A 21471-nucleotide genomic window follows, 5' to 3' on the forward strand; every position below is an offset into this window, starting at 1 on the left:
TTTGACACATATTGTAAAACTGGTCTGTTTATATAATGACTTAAACGTTGACATTTGACACAAATAAATAATTTACTTGTGACTTAAAAGATATCTCGTCAGTTTATAAGTAATAAACTGACCATGCGTTGTTCTTCATTCTGAAATTTCCTCTAGCAGATGGCTTACAGCTATCACAAAATATACTATGCTAATACTGTGCAGCTCCTGTAGCACAGATGGTAATTATCACAGTGCTTTTGACAATAATGTTCTACACAGGTTGCCTTGTATGCAGATTCGTTGTGTTGTGCTGCAGTTGGTTTGGTGTTTGGTGGCAGAGAGATTTTTTTTGTGGCATCTTTTCACCAGGCTGTAAGTCTGGTGAAAGGTGTCCCGTGTCTGTGTCCATTTCACTTCACCGAGTTTCATGGACTGGTTGGATGAGCATTCTCTCTAGATAAAGATCACTATGCATTACAACTGATCTTAAGACTGAAGAGGTATTTTACATATCTGTGTCACATGCCTGAATCAGAAGCTCATGCAGGAGAAGCTTAAGTGAATACATGCATGATGCTCCCTTTACCGGAATGAGCCTTTACAGAAAGAGTGTTGTCGTGCACACATACTCAAAACATCTTTCTTTTTCACTAAGCATTGACATGTCCTGCAAAAATATTTCCTCAAAGCAACATTTCATAAAAAGTGAAAGGTTACACAGAATCAATAGGAATGTGAGGGTTTCTTTGCTGAAGCATAGGTTTACAGTGACCTATCCCCACAACAAAGAGTCTCTCTGAGTCTCACATTGTCTGCTGGAAAAGACGTGAAAACCTGCCAACTGCCGGAGCACGATATCCTCCCTGTTATCCCATTGTTTTTCTTTTCTGGGGTTACCCTGGCCCAAGGAGCTGTGGTGACCTGCCTCTTCCACTGTGCTGAGAACAGAGCAGAGCGGGAGCGAGAGGAGGAGGGGGTGTTAGGCTCCACTGAAGCCAGTTAGCAGCCAACAGGCTGTATCATTATTGTTCACCCTCAGCCTGTATTACCCAGAGATAGAATAGGGGAGACAACCCACAGCGCTCGCCGTCTGGCCCGACAGACTGGAATTTATTAGGCTGCTTAATGATTAAAAAACAGCAGCGTGGCATTTGGGCTCACCTGTTGGTCTGTGAACAGTACAACCTTGTCCTCTGACTCAGGCTCTGCACTATATGATTCTCCTCTTTTGATTTGTCTTCATTCAAACATGTCGGTGCCCATCGTGGTCTAATGAGTTTGTTTAATGCACCGCCTGCACCCACCCTTATTGTGTCAACTGCTTTTTACTGGCATCTTAATGTCACCTGCCTCCTCAAGACTTTCTTGGCGGAGACATGCTCTGAAAGTCGTGCGCTCCATAGTGATGACTCTGCAGCTTATTCACACTGCTGCTAATGCACTTTGTGTCAGCTAAGCGTTTATGCTGATGGGACATCAGGCTTCGGTTGCTCACTGTTTGACCCACAAGCATCTATTGATCGATGTCTTTAACAAATGTTTTCCACTCCAGTGTTGAGGTTCCTCAGTTGACAGGCTTGTGGTGCACCTGCCATGGTGGAACACTGTCAGCGGATGTATTGAATAACACGTGGAAATTTGGGGGAATATCACGCTTATTTGAGGTGAAAGCCACAAACGGACGAGAGGGTCAATATCAATTGAATCACTGCAATGCTGTGCATCTAATACAGAGACTCTTCCTGTTATACTCACAATTAAGAAGTGGGAAAGAATATTTTTTTTGCTGAAAGATTTAAACCACAGGATAACCTATCTCTTTGTTTTCTGTTTTATGAGGGTTTTCCTAACAAGTACGGAGATACTGTGCCTTAATATGTCGCTGAAGTAACCAGTACCAGTTATTTGTCAAATATTTAAGTGCAGAAACCAAAGGAAAACATCTGAGAATCTGTGGTTCAGTTCCCGAAGGCAGCCAGATTTTCTTTTTCTCAGGAAGCTTGTCTGTCCTCAAATGACTGTGTGACGGTGTTGAATAGATGCATTCGAGTTCTGTGCCAGCATTACCTCAGCTCTCCTGCTCGCCAAGCACACACACACACACAGACACACACACTCACAGAAAGGGTATTTTACGACTGTATAAAGGGTACTCTCTGTTTTCTGCGTACTAGACAGGAACTGTATTTGTCTATTTCTTTTCTGACTTTTGACGTCATTAAGATGTTAAGTATCCCAAAAAATGTCAAAAATAGTTGCATCAACATCAAACACATATGTATTGTTATTTGTTGTGACTGCATTCAGTTTCTGTTTTCCAAGCTTTACTTTATTTTCCCTTTCGGTGGGACTAATGAGAATAGCTAGTAGGCACTGTCTGTCTTGATTAAAACATTGTATTGTGTGTTTAATGGCTCATGTCATAAGCGCCAAGCTTTTTAACAGATCAAACATTAATGTTTGTGCTGCTTCAGAGGCTAATGGGTAATAAAAGTGATTTAAGAAAATGGATTGACACGGATATGAAACCTCAACCCCTTTTCCATTAAATTAGAAGGTTTCATCAGTTCAATGAAAAATACAGCATGTCTGTCATCTAAGGTCTTTGTGCTGTTCTGACTAATTGGATTTCATCTGTGTCTTTCATGCCCTCTCCTCCAACAGAAAGAGATTCAGGCCATGAGCCAGTGCCACCACCCCAACATCGTGTCTTACTACACCTCGTTTGTGGTAAAGGATGAGCTGTGGCTGGTCATGAAGCTGCTCAGTGGTGGTAAGTGCATTATTTATATTTTATAAAGGTTGTTTTCCTCCTATTAATACACTGATCTTCAACCAATCAGTCTTGATCCTGGACCGATCACGTGAAGTAGGATTTGATTTGGAGTATCCTGTATTGCTTGGTCATATCATGGGGGACAGATTTTTAGGCCGGGCCCCTCGTGATAGGAGAGGGGCAATGGGAAGTGCTTCTTGCTGTCGGTGATGTTAAGTGTGATTGTAGGGAATACAACAGCACTGATCCTCCCTGTGTCCTGTGTGAGCTGCAGCTCTTTCCGGTCTTTAACTTAGTACTGTGCAGGAGCTAATGACAGGGCAGAGGTAATAACAGCCCGCAGGCTGGCATCATGGCATCCATCTGGTAGCGCTGCAATTAACTAGTGAGAGGAGCACGAAGAAGAGGAGGCCACCATGGAGAGAGAGATCTCAAATATGCAACGAGTCCATCTGACTCTGATTCTTTTGTTTGATTTAATTGCACGGTATGGTATTAAAATGCATTATCAAGCTACAGTAAATGATGTTTGTAGTTCTGCATCGAAACAAACAATATGTAGATAAGGCAAGAAGCAGCGGTCTCCTGATAAATAAGACAATCTTTATGAGACTAATGGTTATTTGTTTAGAGAGGCAGAAAATCAACCTTCTCCTGACCATCCTGCTTTCAGTTCCACACACTTAATTATACAAGAACAAGTGTACACAGATACATCCACACACTTGACATTTACTGTCTGGATTTTACCCTCACTGATTCCTCTCAGGGCCTCTGTGTAAACAGCATCCCACTGTAACGGATAGTGCCCAGGTGGCATGCCTGGCTCCCCCCGATACACTGGACATGAGCTGCTTGGCAGCCGCCTTGCAGCTGGGCTCAGGGCACAGTGCCCAACTAGTGACGCTTGAGCAGGCGACCAGTGTCACAGCAGGAGCAAACACAACTCAAGATGGCCTCTCTTGTCCCCCTTATCCGAGGGTAACAGAGGGACTTGATGTGGGTTTTATTGTGTGGACTAATTAAATGATTGCCACCGTGACGTCTACCATGGAGATGGAGCTCAAATGAGGTCAGGTTTATGAACCATCACTACGCAGGACAGAGTGTACCAGCCCAGAAGAAGCTTCAGTCTGCTCTCCTGGTTCGATGAAGTGTAATAAATCCTCCACACTTCTGCTCTCGAGAGACCGATTACAGCTCTACAGTTAATGTGACGGAGCCCTGACATGTTAATGTATCCATTCCTAATGGAGAAGAAGTTTACTACACTGTACTTATGCTGCATCACATATAGCATTATTTTGCACCGGATGCATTTAATTTGGACCTATCCAAGACTTTATAGATACCAGTAGAAGGTAAAGCTTGTCTTCGGTACCACATAGTCCTGTTGTTAGTACAGCAGTTTTTTTTTTCTTTGTTATGTGTTTTTCACCCAGATAAGTATGACTCAAAAATGTCTCCTCTTCGTCTCTCTGGCAAATCCAGTCAAGGCCAAACCTGTTGAGCTGAGTTCTGAGCTCCGTACGCTTTAGGCACAGGGCTTTTCAGGAAATTCCCGTTCTGATTGTGACATGTGAACAACCGTTTCATCAGAGCGCTGCATAACCTGTCACCGCCTCAAAGACCTCTAGTGAAACCAAGAGGCAGTGAATGAGTCATGCCAAAGCAAGCAGAGGTATGTGTTCCCAGGAGATTCATGCACGGCCCTAAAATCTCTGCTGCAGAGCTCAATCGAATGCCACTGGATTTTACAGGTTTAGAGCCAGTTGATTTGTCACATCATGATGTGGCCCTCAGCGATTGTCAAAATGCTGACAGGAAGCCTTTATGGGGACTCAAGGTTAATAGAGTCAATACAAGGAAAATCCAACATGCAAAATTACCTTTTGTTTTCTCCCTTTGGTAAATTATTTTACTCGCAGATATTTTTTGATAGAATTTTCCCTCTGGTCGAGACAACAATCCTCTCTTCCTGCGCCACCAATGACTAGTCACCGCCACTCCCCTGCCCCACCCTCCCTCTCACCCCTCCAACTTTGCTTGGCATTACCCTTCGTCCTTTAGCACAGTTGGCAGCAGCTCTCGTCACCTTCACTCACTTCCCCCTCCTCCCCGCTCCCCACTTTGCTCTCTGATCCTCTCCCACTGTCTCAAACCTCCTGCTCTGACCACGAGAGTGGAAAGACTTTGAAGGTGAGGTCGCTGGATGAAGCACAGTTGTGTTAAAAATTCCTGCCTCTTGAACCCATGACTGTTTTAATGAGAAATCTTGAAAGAAAAGTTTGCCTAATAGTACACATAACTGAAATTATGATTATACACTTGTGTGGGTACTTGCATGCTCTCAGCACAATACACTTGAGTACGAATGTATTCCCTATGATTTGTATGTAGTTTCTCCCTGAGGGCTCGGACTAGCACTGCTCAAACCAGGCCAACAGGTGTCATTTGTCTCAGAAGCTGTAGTCTTTCCTATCCAAAGTGAACTTTGGGATTGTTAACCTGTCAATCAGTGTCAGCCCGATGAAACAACCTAATGAGCCATGAAGAGTTCAATCAGATTAATTTGAATGGGGCTGACAAGGTTGACATTTAGTGATCCTCCAAAGTCTGCACCATGCTGCGGGTGTGTGTGTGTATGAGTGTGTGTGTGTGTGTGTGCACATACTCTTGGGGATCCTTTTCCCTCAGTGCCCCCTCATCTTAAAGGAGACGTGTCATGGTATGATCTGAAGGAGTAAGTTGAGAAGATTGATACAACTCTCATATCTGTATGATCTGTGTTATGCCCCTGGTCTTCGGGAAACCTGGACATAACATTCACTCGGCCCCTAGTCTTCCCAGTCCCAAGAAGTCATAAGCACAATTACAAAGTTAGTTAAAAAATATAACAAACTGCTGCGAAAGAGCAATGCAAAAAGGTCATTCAAAACACGAGGTAACTAATTTCCTAAACTTCCCTATCAAAAATAAACATTTAAGTTATTACAATTCGGGCTCTACTTAGAGATGCTGATTGACTGACAGACATTATGATAAGCTCAGTTAGCAAGTTGCTGTGTGTTGCCTTATACTTGGTGTAGAGACATCATCAGAACTTTTTATAACCAGTTGAGTGAGTAAGAACAGAACCGTCATATTACCCACTGCACTCACATTAACACTTAGTCTACTAATCCCATTTTCATTGGGATTGGCTCATTAGGACTACATCTCCGCTGTTATTGGAACTTGGCTCTATTTGCTCACCCTCCTACCGTGAGCGCTCTGCTCGTCACCTGTCACTTCTCATCGATCCCTCCCCTCCCTGCAGAAGCAGAGAGAGAGAGGAGGGAACAGTGTTGGAGAGAACCGAGGAGGATATAAACCAAACCGGCTCCCTTTTCTCAATGAGCTACAATAAGCTGTCACATCAGAGTCCTGAGGCTGCGCTCTTCTTATACTCTCCTCCTTCGTCTTTCCTATTCACTCATTCACCTGCTCACATATACATGCACTATCTCTCACAGTCAGACACATCTAGTCGGCTTTGCCTGCCTTCCCTCGTCTGTCCCATCATTGGACAGGTTCATCTCCTCCCCTCGCTGCTGAATCACGATTTCTACTGTGCACCGTCACTGCACGAAGAACCCGTTGAACCCATCGTCCCTCCCTCACTCCCTTCTTACTCTCGCCTCTCTGTCTCACTGTGTCGAAGACTCGCTGCATCAACACAGTCTGGTCTCAGGTGGCCCTACATTGTCAGCCTCTTTGGGTAGTGCATCAAGCGCTTGTCTGAGTGTCGCAGGCGAAGGCCCTCGAAGTCAAGGAGCACATAAATGTATTTCGCTCCTATCGGCACAGTTGCTAAAAGGCAATCAATTAAGTCCCGGAGTTTAGTCACTGATGGTGTTTTCAGGGCCTTGAAAGGGCGATTTCCAGCTTTTGTTTGCAAGTGCTGCTCAGTGTGGGTGTGTGTGTGTTTCACTGAGGGTGTGAGTGTATGAGCAAGAGAGGGAGGGACGGACACACAGTGTAGCAGTGTGATGTTTGTGTGTCGCACAATACAGCTTGTCAGGCAAGTGGCATTCTATTTGCTTCTCTGCTTTGTCCCCATTCACCAGTGTCGCCCAATTTTCTGTCATGTCGAATGCAAATGCTGAACCTCTTTTCAGAGAGAGATTCTTTATTCTTTGGAAGTCGCACAAAGGAAATCGTACCCGGGCAGCAGTTTGACTTTTCATCCGTAGGGCTCCTTTATTCAGCAGGAGCCAGGTTGAGGGTGACCTGTCTTTTTTCGGGGGGGGGGGGGGGGGGGGGACACTAAGCAGCCAGGTCAGTTAACTAGTTCCTCTGTTTAGCTGCAGCAAATGAAGACAAAGACATCTGCTTGACTTATAAACCCAGATCCTAACCTGTTCACTTATCTGTACTCTAGATCTCTACATTGTTTAAACAGCTCTGAAGGCAAAGTCATGCTACAACAGGCTTCACATACAGTTTAAATTACCTGAAACTGTTTGTGTTTGTGACTTCGACTGCAGAGAGACTGTAATGATGATGTCATCGAGAGTCTTATCCAAGAGCGGCTGTGTAAATGGTAACAAATGAAATGACTCTGTCAGTAGCCATGGTGATTTTAACTGGCCATATAATCTGATTAACAGGTGGGCACCAGTTCAAAATGAAACTTACTTGGATGAAAAATACTTACTGAGCCTTAATCTCCTGAAATGACATCATGTTTTCCCCTTGTTTAATCAATGAGAGACTTGTGTATGTTGGTAGATACTGGCCACACTTTCCGAAAACAAAGATTGCACATTACAAATTCTTCAGGATGGATTTCCCCTTAGAAGAATGTGTGGTAATGAATGTTGTGATATATCTCACGGCACCATTGGTTTGTTTTGCCCTGGCCAAATTGAAAGGTTGTGGTGATCTTTAGGGTTAAGCAGCTTAATCTAGTTTTCCTCCCTCAGTAAAATTAATCTTGGGTCTTGGACCGGATCTAGAAAGAAGCTGTTGTGTACCCACAATCGAATTTATCTAAACAATATAAGATTACACATAAATTATCTTGACTGAATGTCTGCCAATCCAGCAGGAAGTGTGTGTTTTCATAAATTCGTTTTGTCCTAGAGGAGGCTTAAACAAATTAAACTGGCCAGCCTGAGGTGACTTTCTCAGAGATGTGAGATCTTGATTTACAACATTTATTTACCCAAAGAAGCCGAGTGCTGAACAATCTCTGTTTCTATCTGACGGTAATGTTGACAATCGTAAATGCCATTTTCAACAATGACAAGTGAAGCAATATGTTTTTAAGTCCGGCCTTTTTGTCAACCGCTGTGCTTTATCTGTTTTCCAGGCTCCGTGCTAGACGTGATCAAGCATATCATCTCGCGAGGCGAACACAAGACGGGCGTCGTGGACGAGGCCAGCATAGCCACCGTGTTGAGGGACGTGCTGGAGGGACTGGAGTATCTACACAAGAACGGACAGATCCACAGGTAAAGAGGCTCCTCGGCCTCCTCTCTTTTCATCAACTCAGACAAACTGTACCCGTGAAATGGCATCTTCAGGCTGTCACTCTAATTCCTAAATTTCAGGGGTATCATGCGGATCAGTATGGAGAAGAGGCAGAATGCTTCACCATGGGCTGCGACGAAATGAAAAAAAAATTAAAAATCTATCTATTATTTCCTGTTAATGTTATACGACAAAACCTCTCAGTGAATTAATCAAACGTGTTTAATTCAAAAAAGTGCTGCAAGACTTCTGTAAATAGACTTAACACATACCACACCCCGAGCTGATAATCTTTAAGAGCTACTATATGACCATGCATAAGTGGAATGTGTCAATGGCAGATTTACGTACCATATGAAATGTGATGCGGAAAGCTCTCCTTTAAGATCTTTCAAGACCTGGCTAAGTCCCTGGACTCCGTCCTTCCGTTACAATGAACCCAGTCAACACACTGACTGGAGAAGCTGTCACACGACCTCTGTATTTAATATTCATTACTCACTTTTTCATATGTCTTATCTTTTTTTTCTCCACTCTCACACACACTCACACACACACGCACGCTGCTCCAGACGAGCTACTCGTCTAAATAATGCATCGCCTTTCAGCTTGGTTAACAGCTGAGCAGCTTTCACTGTAGCATGCCAACACGAGACTGAGAGAGGCCTGATTGAAGACGTGAACCACGGGTCTGGATCAGGGATGTATTGTCATCAGCCATGATATAGTCTCAACAACCGGCTGATTAGAAAACTGCTTTAACCTGTAGCGGAAGCGATATGTGGACTCGACATTAACACTATTTAAGACATTATCTTAATTAAAAGGGTAGTCCACTTTGGTCTGCTGCAGCATACAAGTATCCAATTCCAGCATAATGTTGAGAGGGTTATCAGTCAGAGCCAGAGAGAGGAAAATGTTGTCGTTGAATTAAACCTGCCTTCAACTCCTAGCTATTAAGGAAAGAAAAAAAATATTAAAGGTTCTTCATTTCTGTCCATCGCTAGTTTCTGAGTGAAAAGAAAAATGTGAGCACTGAAAACCATTGACATACTGAGAGCGGAGAGGCAATGGTCAGATGAAAGCTGCCTGCTGACGCAAATGTGTTCCATGCGTTCCTCATGGTGTAAGCTGGATCATATGAGAAGGAGCCTCTGGGCAGGGGTGATGGAGAGAGTCAAGTGGGTGAAGGTCCACAAGGACGGAGGGAGGGAGGGAGGGACGGACGAATAGAGAGAGTATCACATGATATGCTCCATCCAGCTCGGGATGGCAGAAAAGCAATTAGAGTGTAGCGGCCTTGCACTGTAGGCTCGAGCAGAGACATTTACCACAAGACGGTAAACCTCTCCGTCTCCACGTTCACAGCAGTGTGGAAAAGCTGTGAATCAGAGGTGACACTTGTTCTCTAGCTCAACCAGCAAGTAGACACCTTACACGTGACACGAGACAAATACCTCGTCGGTTGAATCTTAGAAGACTTTGCCTGTGAGTTAATTACTGGAAAGTGATAATGAAATTGTGGCTCTTTCTAGTTTTTGGAAGCGTTGCGTCCTTGGAGGCTAAATTACGTGTTTATGTGTTTTAGCAATAATCAGGTAATTGCTGTGGTTACGCTGCTTTTGGGAGCAGAGAGGCTCTTAACGCAAGATTGAAAATATGAGAAAATAAAAAGAGAAATGAGAAATAAAAAAAAATGATTTGGAAAAACATGAGAGTGCAGTTCAGCGGAATGGAAAAAGCAATCAAACTATAGAACCAGAGGAACGATATTTCTGTGGTCAAAAGGGTATGGTTAAAGCGGAGGAGGTATTTCATCCCCTCAGGACCCACAAGGCATCTCATAAAGCCTCTTTTACGGCCCTGTTAGGGGCATTGTGAGCCTGGCACCAGGATGTGATGTCACAGGAGGTGACCCGGTGGAGCTGAAAGGTGCGAGAGCTGCCAGATGAGGATGATAAATCTGCCCGACAGTTTCATTGCCTGGCTATTCCCACCTGGCTACTGCTCAGCTATCGTTTCAGTGGGTGATAAATATAAAGAGATCACATGTGTTGTTTAAGTTTCAATCTTTTTTGTTGCATACACCTTCCATTGCAACATTCCTGATACGCTTTAAGGGAATTAGAAATCCTGTATCTCCAAGCAGACTAATATTGTACCATATAGCTGGTTGACTTGTAGGAGTTGGGCCTTTAGCTGCAGGTCGGCTTTTTGTCTCTCTCCGCTAGAGTTTTTCTATGAACTTGCATGGTGCATTTTGTCACCTCCTCCTCCTCCTCTCCTGTGAATGTTAATGAATGTCTGCACTCTGCAGCTTTTTTTCCCCTGAGTGTTACAATCTGCTGCAGTGAACCATAGCCTCCATGGTCATTTAATCAATGCAGGAGGGACGCAAGCAGATCGCCTTGATCACTCTTTGAGCTTCCTCTGTGCTTTGTTATCGCAGTGAATCAATTCAATTGAAAATCCGGACTAACATAATATTGATGTTATTGTTTTGGATAAGTTTTAAATTGTGGATTTCAACAAGCTGAACGAAAGCATGACTGTAGAGATGAGGATGCCATACGTGGACATATATGGACCAGTGTTAATTTCGTTGACGAAGACGATGACGAAATATATTCGTTAACGACCCTTTTGTCCATGACGAAGACGAGACGAAGACGTAACGAAAACGAATCTTTGAAAATAAAAACTATGACGAAATCTATTTTAATTTTCGTTGACGAGACGAAAATGTTAGTGGTTGACTAAGTCACAATAATTTTTAAAACATCATCGTATCAGGCCGTCATGAAGTACCTCATTAAAATACTGAATATTCTAACCCGTGCAACACCCTGAATACAACTGGAACCCCTGAGATGGAGACAGCGATTGTGTAAACTAGGAAAAGTATTTTGGGATGTTCCCAGACATTCCATTCAACCTCAACTCGCTCAGAGAGACACATGCCGCTCAGTGACTGACTGCTTCTTAACTATGAAAACAGTCAAAACACAGAGTTTCTCTGGTCTCAGCTGATCAGAGATCAGCGGTGCAGCTTTTTGATCAAAGCAGAAGCTGCAGTTGGTTTGTACCGATGTTCAGTTTCTGTGTCCGGCTCCAGTCTGACCTGCTCTCCCTTTTTGTTTTCACATTTAAAACTAAATATATATTTTTTAAGCTATTAGGTTGCAGCTATATGTTTTTATAGAAAAGGAGTTTAATGTGGCTATTAAATGTGACTAAAACTAGACTAAAATGGAATTTTTTTTAGTCGACTAAAACTAGACTAAAACTAAGAAGGATAAAAATGACTAAATGTGACTAAAACTAAAATGCATTTTCGTCAAAAGACTAAGATCAAAAATAGCTGCCAAAATTAACACTGATATGGACAGTGCCTACCAGGATAACACAGCTCTGATCTCGTGTTTTGAGCTCATTATTCAGATGAAAATAATGTTGATGTCACAAAGTCAATCGGTAATTTATTAATTTAACAACTTCTTATAGTCTCTTGACAGCAAAAAAGCTCTAAACATCCAAAATCATTAAAAAAGCACAGTGAAATTTCTACTTTGGAGAATGTTTCTCTCTTAAAGTAGCATAGGACGACTCTTGAGTGCGTTTCCAGATATAGAAACAGAATACATTGCTACGGCTTCTCCTTTTTCCAAGAAACATTAAAGAAGCAAGATGACAAGTAAGCAGAACTTGTGATATGGCCCAGTCTGAACTCATAATACCTCATTAAAATACTGATATTCTAACCCGTGCGACACCCTGAATACAACTGGAACCCCTGAGATGGAGACAGCGATTGTGTAAACTAGGAAAAGTATTTTGGGATGTTCCCAGACATGCCTTTCAAACTCAAGTGGTCTTCCTCTGCACCTCCCCACTAATCCCTAAAAAGCAACCTCTCAAATTACTTGACTTAAATCATCCCCATTGTATGTGCTAACACCCGCCTTAGAGTACGAGCATGTTCTTAGAAGTTAATGGAAGACAGCAGGAGATACTCTGACCTGATGTCAACCATAGCAGTTGTGTGAGGGCAGCAAAGCGGCAGCGGGACAAGTCGCAGAGCACAGACCCTCTTCATGGCAGCAGATGTTTCTAAAGGCGTTTTTTCACATCCACGAGCAAAGACTGTCATGTCTGCTTTTCATTCTCCCTTTCCTGTTCTCTGCATCGTCCCTACTCTGACAGTTGTGCAAGTTTTGCCAGATGTAGCACACTGACAGCTCTTTCTGTCTGGGCTGGTAATTTAAACTACAGCTTAGACGAGTAAACCATAGAAAATCTGGGCCGACTATAAATGTACTTCAGTCTTCAACCAATAGATTTGTCGTGGGGAGGAAAACAAATAATCAATCTGCAACAGTGCACTGAGTTCACTCTACAGCTCTAAATTAATGTAAATAAACATGAAAAGCTCCTGTTTACAGCTTAAAAGAGCACTTTAACATTATTATTAGAGCAAACATAGTGAAATAGCACTGATGATATGTACACATAGTAAATGGAGCGTCCCAATGCAGACAAGTTACTTTTTTTTAGATTGGTATGAAATGTTAATTGTTCAGTTTTATATGCAAAAGTTTACACTCAACTATTTTGTCATTAGTTTTAACAAAATGCTGCTATGCTACAACTTACTCGAAATGCCGTGAAATAGTTTGAAACCAACCCAGATAAGAAGTTCAGTTAAAGTTGCAACTCGGTCTCCATTTGTTCGGGTGAGTCTAAAGTTTGCACAGGTCGTTTCTCCATCACTGCTGCTCCCCACCCCTCTCTATACAAGATCTGTCGGCAATGGGGTATCTTACTGGAACACTCAGCAAAAGAGGCCTCTCCACTCAAGTATTCACTAGCATTTAAACAAACATTTGAACTACGACCTGCAAGCTCTTGAGCCTCCTTGGCACATTGTGCATCTTGAGTAGGTTGCTTGTAAAGATTGCACTTGCAGCTTATAGCTGCAGGACAAGGGCTGCTCGAGCCAAACTGCCAACTCCCCCTCCCTTTTACTTTTTTTGCTGCAAAACCAGGGTCCTCAGGGAGAGTCTAAAAACCCTGGCAGTTGAAATGCAGGGAAACTTTCATCTTGTATTTCACATTGTAAACGTGCTTCAGTTGAATTCTTGTCTTAGTAGCACCAGAATCTTTCAAACCACTACATTTATCTCTGCAGCATTTGTAGACCACATATCTGGGGTTTGGCACAAGTGGATGTATTACATGGATTCAATTATGTGTCCAATAAAATGGTAAAATTAGCCTTTGTTTGTTGCAAGCTGCGTCATGTGTCATCTCCAAACCAGTGCTCCCAAGACCCCTCTATTCTTACATTTTCATTGAGACCAGTTATTTTGCCAAGAGGATCCAACATCATTTATCTTTCATTAAAAGCTGCATGTTTTTTACTGTACTGCCCCCTTTTGGCAGCAAGGTTAACTGCTCAGTTGTTGAGATGGCATCTATATTGAATCATGTCTGACAGTCAATTCAGGTTTATGATCTGTCTTTGGGTAAACTGTGAATTTGAGACGTTACAGTCAGAGAAGTGGCTGACTGTGTTCTCGGGCTTGTCTCTCTTCTGAGTTCTTTGCCCTTTTGAAATCTTCCTCACATTATTCAAATTCAACGTTATTGTCCCTGAGGGGAAACTTGTTTTGCAGCCAGGCAAAGAGACTCTACCACTGAGTTTGAATAAACTGCATAATCAATTTACTGCACAGCTGTAGTTACTGCACACCAACGTTATGGATAACAATACCCAGGTACCTACAACCTCTCCTTTAATAACAGTTTGAACTGCTGGATGTAACATCCTTCTAAAACCGATGCATATGTTGTTTCTCTTTGGTTTATCCTCTTTTAATAAGAACATAAACTTGCTGAAATGCTGGACAGCAGGAAGAGCCGACTGCCGTCGCCTTTCATTTGAACCTTTTGACTTTATCTCTGAAAGTCTGTTGCTATGACAACTCTGTCTGGCTGGTGAGATGGCAATATGGTGTGTGGCAGACAGGCAGTCAGACGGCTGTCCCTGTTGAATCCGCTTATCGCCACCAGGGGAGGCTGAACAGATTAACAACAGAGAGACTGTGTGTGCGTGCCATTAATTAAGTCTTTTACAATAAGCCCACTCTGCAGAAAGATGAAAGCTTTGAAGCCCATACGTTCTTTCAAGATTTCCTCATTAGTAAGCAGATCAAGTAAAGAACATATCTCAAGTTTGCATTGAATCAGTGACTGAACAGTTTTTTCTACTTTCTCCTTCTTCTTTCTTTCTTTATATGTTTTTTCCCATTTAAACTTCACAAGATGCCTCATCACTTTCTCTTTGAGAGCTCTGTATGACAGGCACTCATGAACAAATTCTTCTCTTGTCTTTACAGAGATCTTAAGGCTGGAAACATTCTCCTCGGGGACGATGGCTCGGTGCAAATTGCAGGTATTTAGCCACAAGGCAACCCCACTCTCCCACACCCAACCTGCATTGCTGCTGCAGCCTCATTTCCCCTGTTAGACTGCTGACTCTGTTCCAGTATCTGGATGTATTTATGCACAGGAGCCCCAATCTGTGGAGGGACATTGACCCTCTTGACAGTACTATTATTGACTAACTGCTTTGGGTCCTTTGCGTGTGTATCAAATTTGCTCACCCTCTCCTTTCCCCTTTCTTCAGACTTTGGCGTCAGTGCCTTTCTAGCCACAGGTGGTGACATCACTCGCAACAAAGTGCGCAAGACGTTTGTGGGAACGCCATGCTGGATGGCACCAGAGGTCATGGAGCAGGTCGGTCCTCTTAAGCAGAAAAACTGAGAAAGACAGACCTCACAAAGTTAAACACAACTTTATCTAAGCAGCCAAAAACAAACATTAAGATTAAATGCTAATGAAGGTCACAGTCATTTTTCATTTTTCATTTATGACTGACATTGTTTTAAAAAACACTCTCAATCAACACAATAAGACTCTAATATAACTGGTCTTATATATTGTCTGTCTTAATGCAAGAATGAAACATGCAAACTTTTCTGTGAACAAATGTCATGTTTTAGATCATTTAACATGTATCTTACCACAAAATAAAGAGATTGTTTGTAAAGGATGAATGTGATTTGTGTTTCTGCAGGTGAGGGGCTATGATTTCAAAGCAGATATTTGGAGTTTTGGAATCACAGCCATTGAGCTCGCCACAGGCGCTGCACCTTATCACAAATACCCGCCAATGAAGGTGAGAAGAGAAAACTGTGGAACAATCTAACGTTACTAGAAACTTGTGGTTAATGATGCAGGACAAATTTGGACATCAGTGGGTTCTCCTGTGATGTCTGAGCAAACGTGTTTGTGGTATCTTCAGGTGTTGATGCTGACGCTGCAGAATGACCCTCCGTCCCTGGAGACCGGCATCACAGACAAGGAGATGGTGAAGAAATATGGAAAATCCTTCAGGAAGATGATCTCGATGTGTCTACAGAAGGAACCAGAAAAAAGGTGCAGATTTTAGCTGTCTGTAGCAGTTCCACCTTGTCCTTAAAACAGTGTTTAAAATGAGAACATATCAGTTCGGCTGTAGCCAAAGTCTCATCTAACGCAGTGTCTTTAAGTAAACACATTTAATCCAAGGCATCGATGTTTTTGCTTCATCTGCAGTATTCTAATTATGTACAGAGTTCAATAACATGTCAAAGGTGCAATTGTTGACACTCATTATACACACAGTAGAACTGTTTTACACAACTTAATTCATTTCGAGCAAAGTAGCATATAATTGCTTTAATTGTCCTGAAAGCCATCTTGTTGCATCGCGCTTCGGTAGTTCTGTTAAATGTAATGTCCCAAGTTTTTCAATCAGCGGGGGGGTATAAAGGCTGTGACAGTCGAATTAAAAGGACTAATTCATTGCTACTCTGTTGCTTTTTTCAGGCCAACATCCTTAGAGCTGCTGAAGCATAAATTCTTTCAGAAAGCGAAGGTAGGTGCTTGTGCTCCCTCTGGACCTGAGACTGAATGAATGACTCAGTGAGTCAGCATCAGCCCCGTTTCAGGCACCGGTCAAACTGGTTGATGTGTAAATGTCTGATCCTGCAGAAGTGATTGTGTCTAAATTCTGTGAGTTTAGCCTCAGTTTAAAAATAATCTAAATCCCTTTAATGACAAGAGATTGATTTTTTGTTGTTTTCGTTAAGCTCCAGAGGTTTGGAAATGATTGAACAAGGGGTTTAATGTTGGGAAAGGAGCAAAAAAAGCCTAAAACATCAGGAGTTGAAAATAAACCAATAACTTGTCTCTCCCTGAGGACGTGTTTGTGTGAGTCAGGCTTCCTCTCACTTGGTTTCTATTTGTCAGTGTATCTGTGTGAGGTCACCGCAGGATTCCTCTCAGTATTATTTGCACAGATCTGTTTCTAACAAAGGCGGGGATAAACAGTCTAACTCCAGACTTCAGCTCCGGCCTGGCGCCCTATCAACTGGAACAACTAGAGAGCTGCCTCAGCATGTCACACGGCCCAAACACAACCTGGTTGGTTTGCTGGTCATGACTCTGGTCAATGGCAGGAACCCCAGTACTCTGTATATCCAGCAGAGGGCAGGTCTTGCTTATCTAAACACATATTGTGCTTCAACAGTATTGAAGCACAATATGTGTTAACTGCGTCTATAAATGCTACAGACGCACAGATACAGATGATTTTGGAGTGACGGCCTTTCTTTCTTTGCCTCTTGTGTCAGACCCACGAGTATTTAAACGAGAAGTTACTTCAGAGGGCGCCCACAATAACTGAGAGGTCAAAAAGGGTAAGGCGGCAAATGTTAATATGTCATTATATCAAAGTATATTATAATTTCCAGTTACCTGCCACTAAGACAGTTTTGTGTGTGTGCGTGTGTCAGGTTCGTCGAGTGCCAGGTTCCAGTGGCCGGCTGCATAAAACAGAGGACGGCGAATGGGAATGGAGTGATGACGAGTTGGATGAAGAAAGTGAAGAGGGCAAAGCTGCTGTTGCTGCCTTAAGGGTGAGAGGAACCTACAAGTTCTGTGTCTTTCTCCTTCACGTGTACACATTAACTCTGTTGATACACACCCCACATGTCCTGTCGTTTAATCGCTGTTCTCTTTTGAAATTGTCATGTGCATGTCTGTCCATTGCCTCTCCACTGAGTCTCCCCCTGTATGTGTGTATGTTCTGTCCAATGGCCAAGGAGCAGCAGGTGAAGCCTGTTAGCGCCCCCAGGCGACAAGTGCGCTTCGCCTACCCACTCGAGCTGCCTTCGTCCAGGGTTGTTCACTTGTCTCATAAATACAGATGGCTCTCCCCTAACAAGGAAGGACTCTCTCTGCACGTTAGCTCAGGGGCATGTTGGGGAGGAGGGTGGAGAAAAGAGCAGATAACCTTTTGTTATTAGAGCGAGGGTTGTGCACGAGTGAGGGAAAAAAATCGGGAAACTGGATCCAGTCAGACATTAAAAAGATTATTAAATCTCTTCTTGAAAGTGAACTGTGTAGGGATACGCTGTTATCCTCCAGATAATAGTACTGCGGTGGAACACTAAACCATTTAGAAGATAACTACTGTAGAAATCCCCAGATTAAGTTGTGCAATAGGGTTGTGGAAAGTAAAGGTTCTGAAATAAAAAAAGGGGTCCATGCTGAAGATGACATGCAAGTGGAAGTCAACCACATTGCAGACAGTTAGTCCCTGCAGGTGTCTTTTATAACAGTGAGCTATTCTGTTAAGTGGAAAAGAAGCCAATATGTGGTTCTCAGTGAAAAGTAGCAGAGATTGTGGTTAGTTGAACCGGAAAGAATAGGATGTAAAAGAAAACATGCTTTACAGGTCGATTAACTGCACTTTTAAATTAAGCTATACAATTTGCTTACACTTGGAGGACTTTAATTATTTGCACTGACCGTTTTCCAAAACTAAAAAGAGTGAGAGTTACCTTTCCTGGACGCCATCTGTATTTCAATTTCTCATTCTAAAACCTCTTTTTTTTTCTTTTGTATTTAAACTGACAAAATCACTTTTAATTAATAAAATTCAAATTACCAATCATTCCTTTGATTGTTTTATTTTTGATCTAATCCCCATCAAGTGATTTCAAATGTTAAAGTCTCTCCGCTGCTTTCATGCTGCTTCTTTTACCCGCTACTTGTTGGCAAACTGAACTTTGAATTCCTCTATTAGGTCCCGCAACTCTTGAGCTCCGAAAAAAAAAAACTTACTCTCTTTAGTCTGTGCTGATAAGACAAATACTGTTTCCTCAGTAGCAGCGTGAATACTAGTCTCAGGACGTCTGAATCAATGGGCTTATTCAGACGGCAGGTCAGACGCCACGCCTCGTCCTCTCAGTCAAGTCAGTTTGTCTTCATTTGGGCCTGCGAGGCTTCTGTGTGACTGCTCCGGTTTGAACTTAAACCTTTTGTCTGTCTGACTCTGTAAATGTGTGACTTTCTTCTGACTTACTCTGCTTCTTGGCTTTTTCAAATCTAAAACTCCAGGATATGTCTTCACTCGTTTACCACTCACTTAGCAGCACATGGAGGTGGTAGATATGGATCCAATCTTATATCCTGATAGACAGTTACTCTATATGGTTTGATTTGAGTTTGAGTTGGGTAATCTTATAGGTTTATTGGCTTATCCATTGATATGCGATAAAGAAAGGTTGAGTTATGGGGTAAATCAGGGTATTACGGCTGCTGTAGTACAGATAAAAACAGAATAGAATAATAACAGAATAGAATGAAAAATTTAAACTATATAAGAACATAAAAGCACACAAATTACTGTGTAGTTACAGGTACAAAAGCTCTATATCCAGTATTCCTGTGTAATCAGGCCTGTTGATTAGCTTTTATAGCTAGAAATATTAAAGGTATAGCTACCGTGTGTAGCAACGTCTTCTACTGTTTGGCATTTCTTTCCATCTCATATCGTCCGACCATAAACGCTTTAATCTGATTATCTCTCCTCTCTGGCTAACTGTGTTCTTTGCATCCACGCGTGCGGTTTTTTGCTTTGCTGAAGGCCTCGCAGTGAAATCCTTCTCTGAGTGTTTGTTCTGTTTTCAACAGTCACCGAGAGTGAAGGAGGGGTCGCAGGGCTCAGAGGTGAGTGTCCAACAGTCTCCTTCCACAGTTCTACCTCAAACACTGGGATCACAGTTTAATTTGATTAGTTAGTTAGTTTTGATCATATTCTTTAAACCTTCTAGAAAAACAGTGAATTTAAAGATTTTACATACAAAGTGTGAAATGTTTTTTAAAATGATAAGCATAAGGGCCACGCCGCTATTTTCTTCCAACTACAATTATGGTAAAACAAAGTGGTGGCAGGAGAAAAATTAAGGATTTACTAGACTAAATACTGGATGGATGTTTCTCTCTATTAACAAGTTGTCTTTTGAGTAGTTCAGTCGTCTTTTGAACAGGGATTTAAAAAACATGAGTAAGATCAGATGGACTGTCTGCTTCAGGTTTTCCAGACTCCTGAGCCCTCAAGTAATCAACTCCAGCCGACGGCCTCAGGTCAGGCAGAACTACCTCAGGCTGCGGGCCAGGTTCCACTGCAGCCCACACCAGTCAACACTCAATCCACTGCCCAGGCTGCGTCTCCCACACCAGGCGCTGCTGCCGCAGCTTCTCCCACACAGGTCGGTCCGAACTCGCTCAAAGCACGTTTCCCTCATATGCTTCTAATTAAGGCTACGAATATTTCAATCATTACTAAACCACTAGTTTACCTCCTTAATCTCTTCCTGTAGATGCACTAATTATTAAACCAAACCTCTAATTCAACTTTACCTTATGTTCATGTATGTATGTTTCTTTCTGATGTGTTTCGACAGGCTCCAGCTGCTTCAGGGGATGTGACGGCTCCCATTAGTTTGGTATTAAGGTTAAGGTATGTTGATATATAATCACATAAAGATCGGTTGAGGAAAAGGTGATTTGTCTTCACAATCCCTGCGTGTCTGTATTTTTATTTTATATGCTAAACAAGAATGGCTCCATGTAGAGCGCATGCGTTGTCATAGGCCATCAGGCTGCTCCAAATTTCACACACCCTTCGATATCAGTCACTTAGATATGACAGATGTTGACCCATTCATACACGCATGCAGCACTACATGCACAAACACTCACATATTAATGGTACATGAATATTGCAATCTGATTCCAATGGAAAGAGTCAATGATTGATCCAGTTAACTCCTCTGATGCGGTTTCTGTTTCCTTCGTCCCTTCAGAAACTCCAAGAAGGAGCTAAACGACATCCGCTTTGAGTATATGCCAGGGAGAGGTAGGTGGACCTTTTTTGATCTGGACACTTTTGTTAGTGAAAACCAGAAATGTGTATGTACCTTTCACCAAGTAGATTTTTCTCTTTAAAAAAAAAAAACAGAGCTACAGTCATTTTATTTCGATATTCATCAGCGCTGAGAAGAACAGGTGCTGCAACACAGTCCCTCACTGTTCTATTGTCTTGACTGTTGCATCAGTGTTGTTGTCAATCTTATTAAGCCACTTGTGAATATTTGTTACTCATACTCTCTACAGACACAGCAGACGGCGTGTCCCAGGAGCTAGTGTCGGCTGGTCTGGTGGACGGGAAAGACCTAGTAATAGGTCGGTGATTTAAAAAACATTTCTCTCCCAATATTCATCTGAAGGTTAAAAGTCTGTCTTTTTGTTTAATGTCTAAAAAGTCCACAATGAATGAAATACAGCTCCTCGTGCATGAACCACTTATACAAGGAGATTGGTTCTTGCAGCTGCTTTCAGACATTCACTAAACTGAACAATTTCTTAGCCATTTTTTAGATATTTTCCGTAGGTCATGTCTGAAAACGTACACATACTCTATATATTTTGAAGTTCCAAGAAATTCCCATCAGACTGAAATATCTTTTTGATTTCAGTTGCAGCAAATTTGCAGAAAATAGTTGATGAGCCTCAATCCAATAAAAACGTCACTTTCAAACTGGTGAGTAACTTTTCAAGTTCCATTTTCAACTGAAGCTGAAAATGTTTGAAGTAGTTTCTAGAAAATCATCGATACTCCTGCAAGAATTATTATGAGTTGGTAATGACAAAGTGAAAAAAACAGACTACTTTCAAATAAAGAATATTTCACTTGACCTTTCAAAATGTGTCATTGCTCAAATCTGTTATTTAGCTGTTCT

General features: G+C 42.2%; 1 protein-coding gene across 2 annotated transcripts in view; it reads left to right on the forward strand.

Moving 5' to 3' along the window:
• oxsr1b (oxidative stress responsive kinase 1b) overlaps nt 1-21471 on the forward strand; it is a 34721-nt gene that overhangs the window by 10076 nt on the left and 3174 nt on the right. For both annotated transcript variants that reach the window (XM_062379595.1, XM_062379596.1), the window contains exons 3-17: nt 2647-2755; nt 8115-8256; nt 14674-14729; nt 14964-15073; nt 15414-15515; nt 15642-15775; nt 16208-16256; nt 17014-17079; nt 17176-17298; nt 19361-19396; nt 19762-19938; nt 20134-20189; nt 20536-20588; nt 20846-20914; nt 21208-21272. In XM_062379595.1, the coding sequence (XP_062235579.1) occupies nt 2647-2755; nt 8115-8256; nt 14674-14729; nt 14964-15073; nt 15414-15515; nt 15642-15775; nt 16208-16256; nt 17014-17079; nt 17176-17298; nt 19361-19396; nt 19762-19938; nt 20134-20189; nt 20536-20588; nt 20846-20914; nt 21208-21272 (1347 nt within the window). The remainder of the gene's footprint in view (nt 1-2646; nt 2756-8114; nt 8257-14673; nt 14730-14963; nt 15074-15413; nt 15516-15641; nt 15776-16207; nt 16257-17013; nt 17080-17175; nt 17299-19360; nt 19397-19761; nt 19939-20133; nt 20190-20535; nt 20589-20845; nt 20915-21207; nt 21273-21471) is intronic.

This window comes from Platichthys flesus, chromosome 21 (genome assembly GCF_949316205.1).
Source record: "Platichthys flesus chromosome 21, fPlaFle2.1, whole genome shotgun sequence".
In the NCBI taxonomy this organism is placed as follows: Eukaryota; Metazoa; Chordata; class Actinopteri; order Pleuronectiformes; family Pleuronectidae; genus Platichthys; species Platichthys flesus.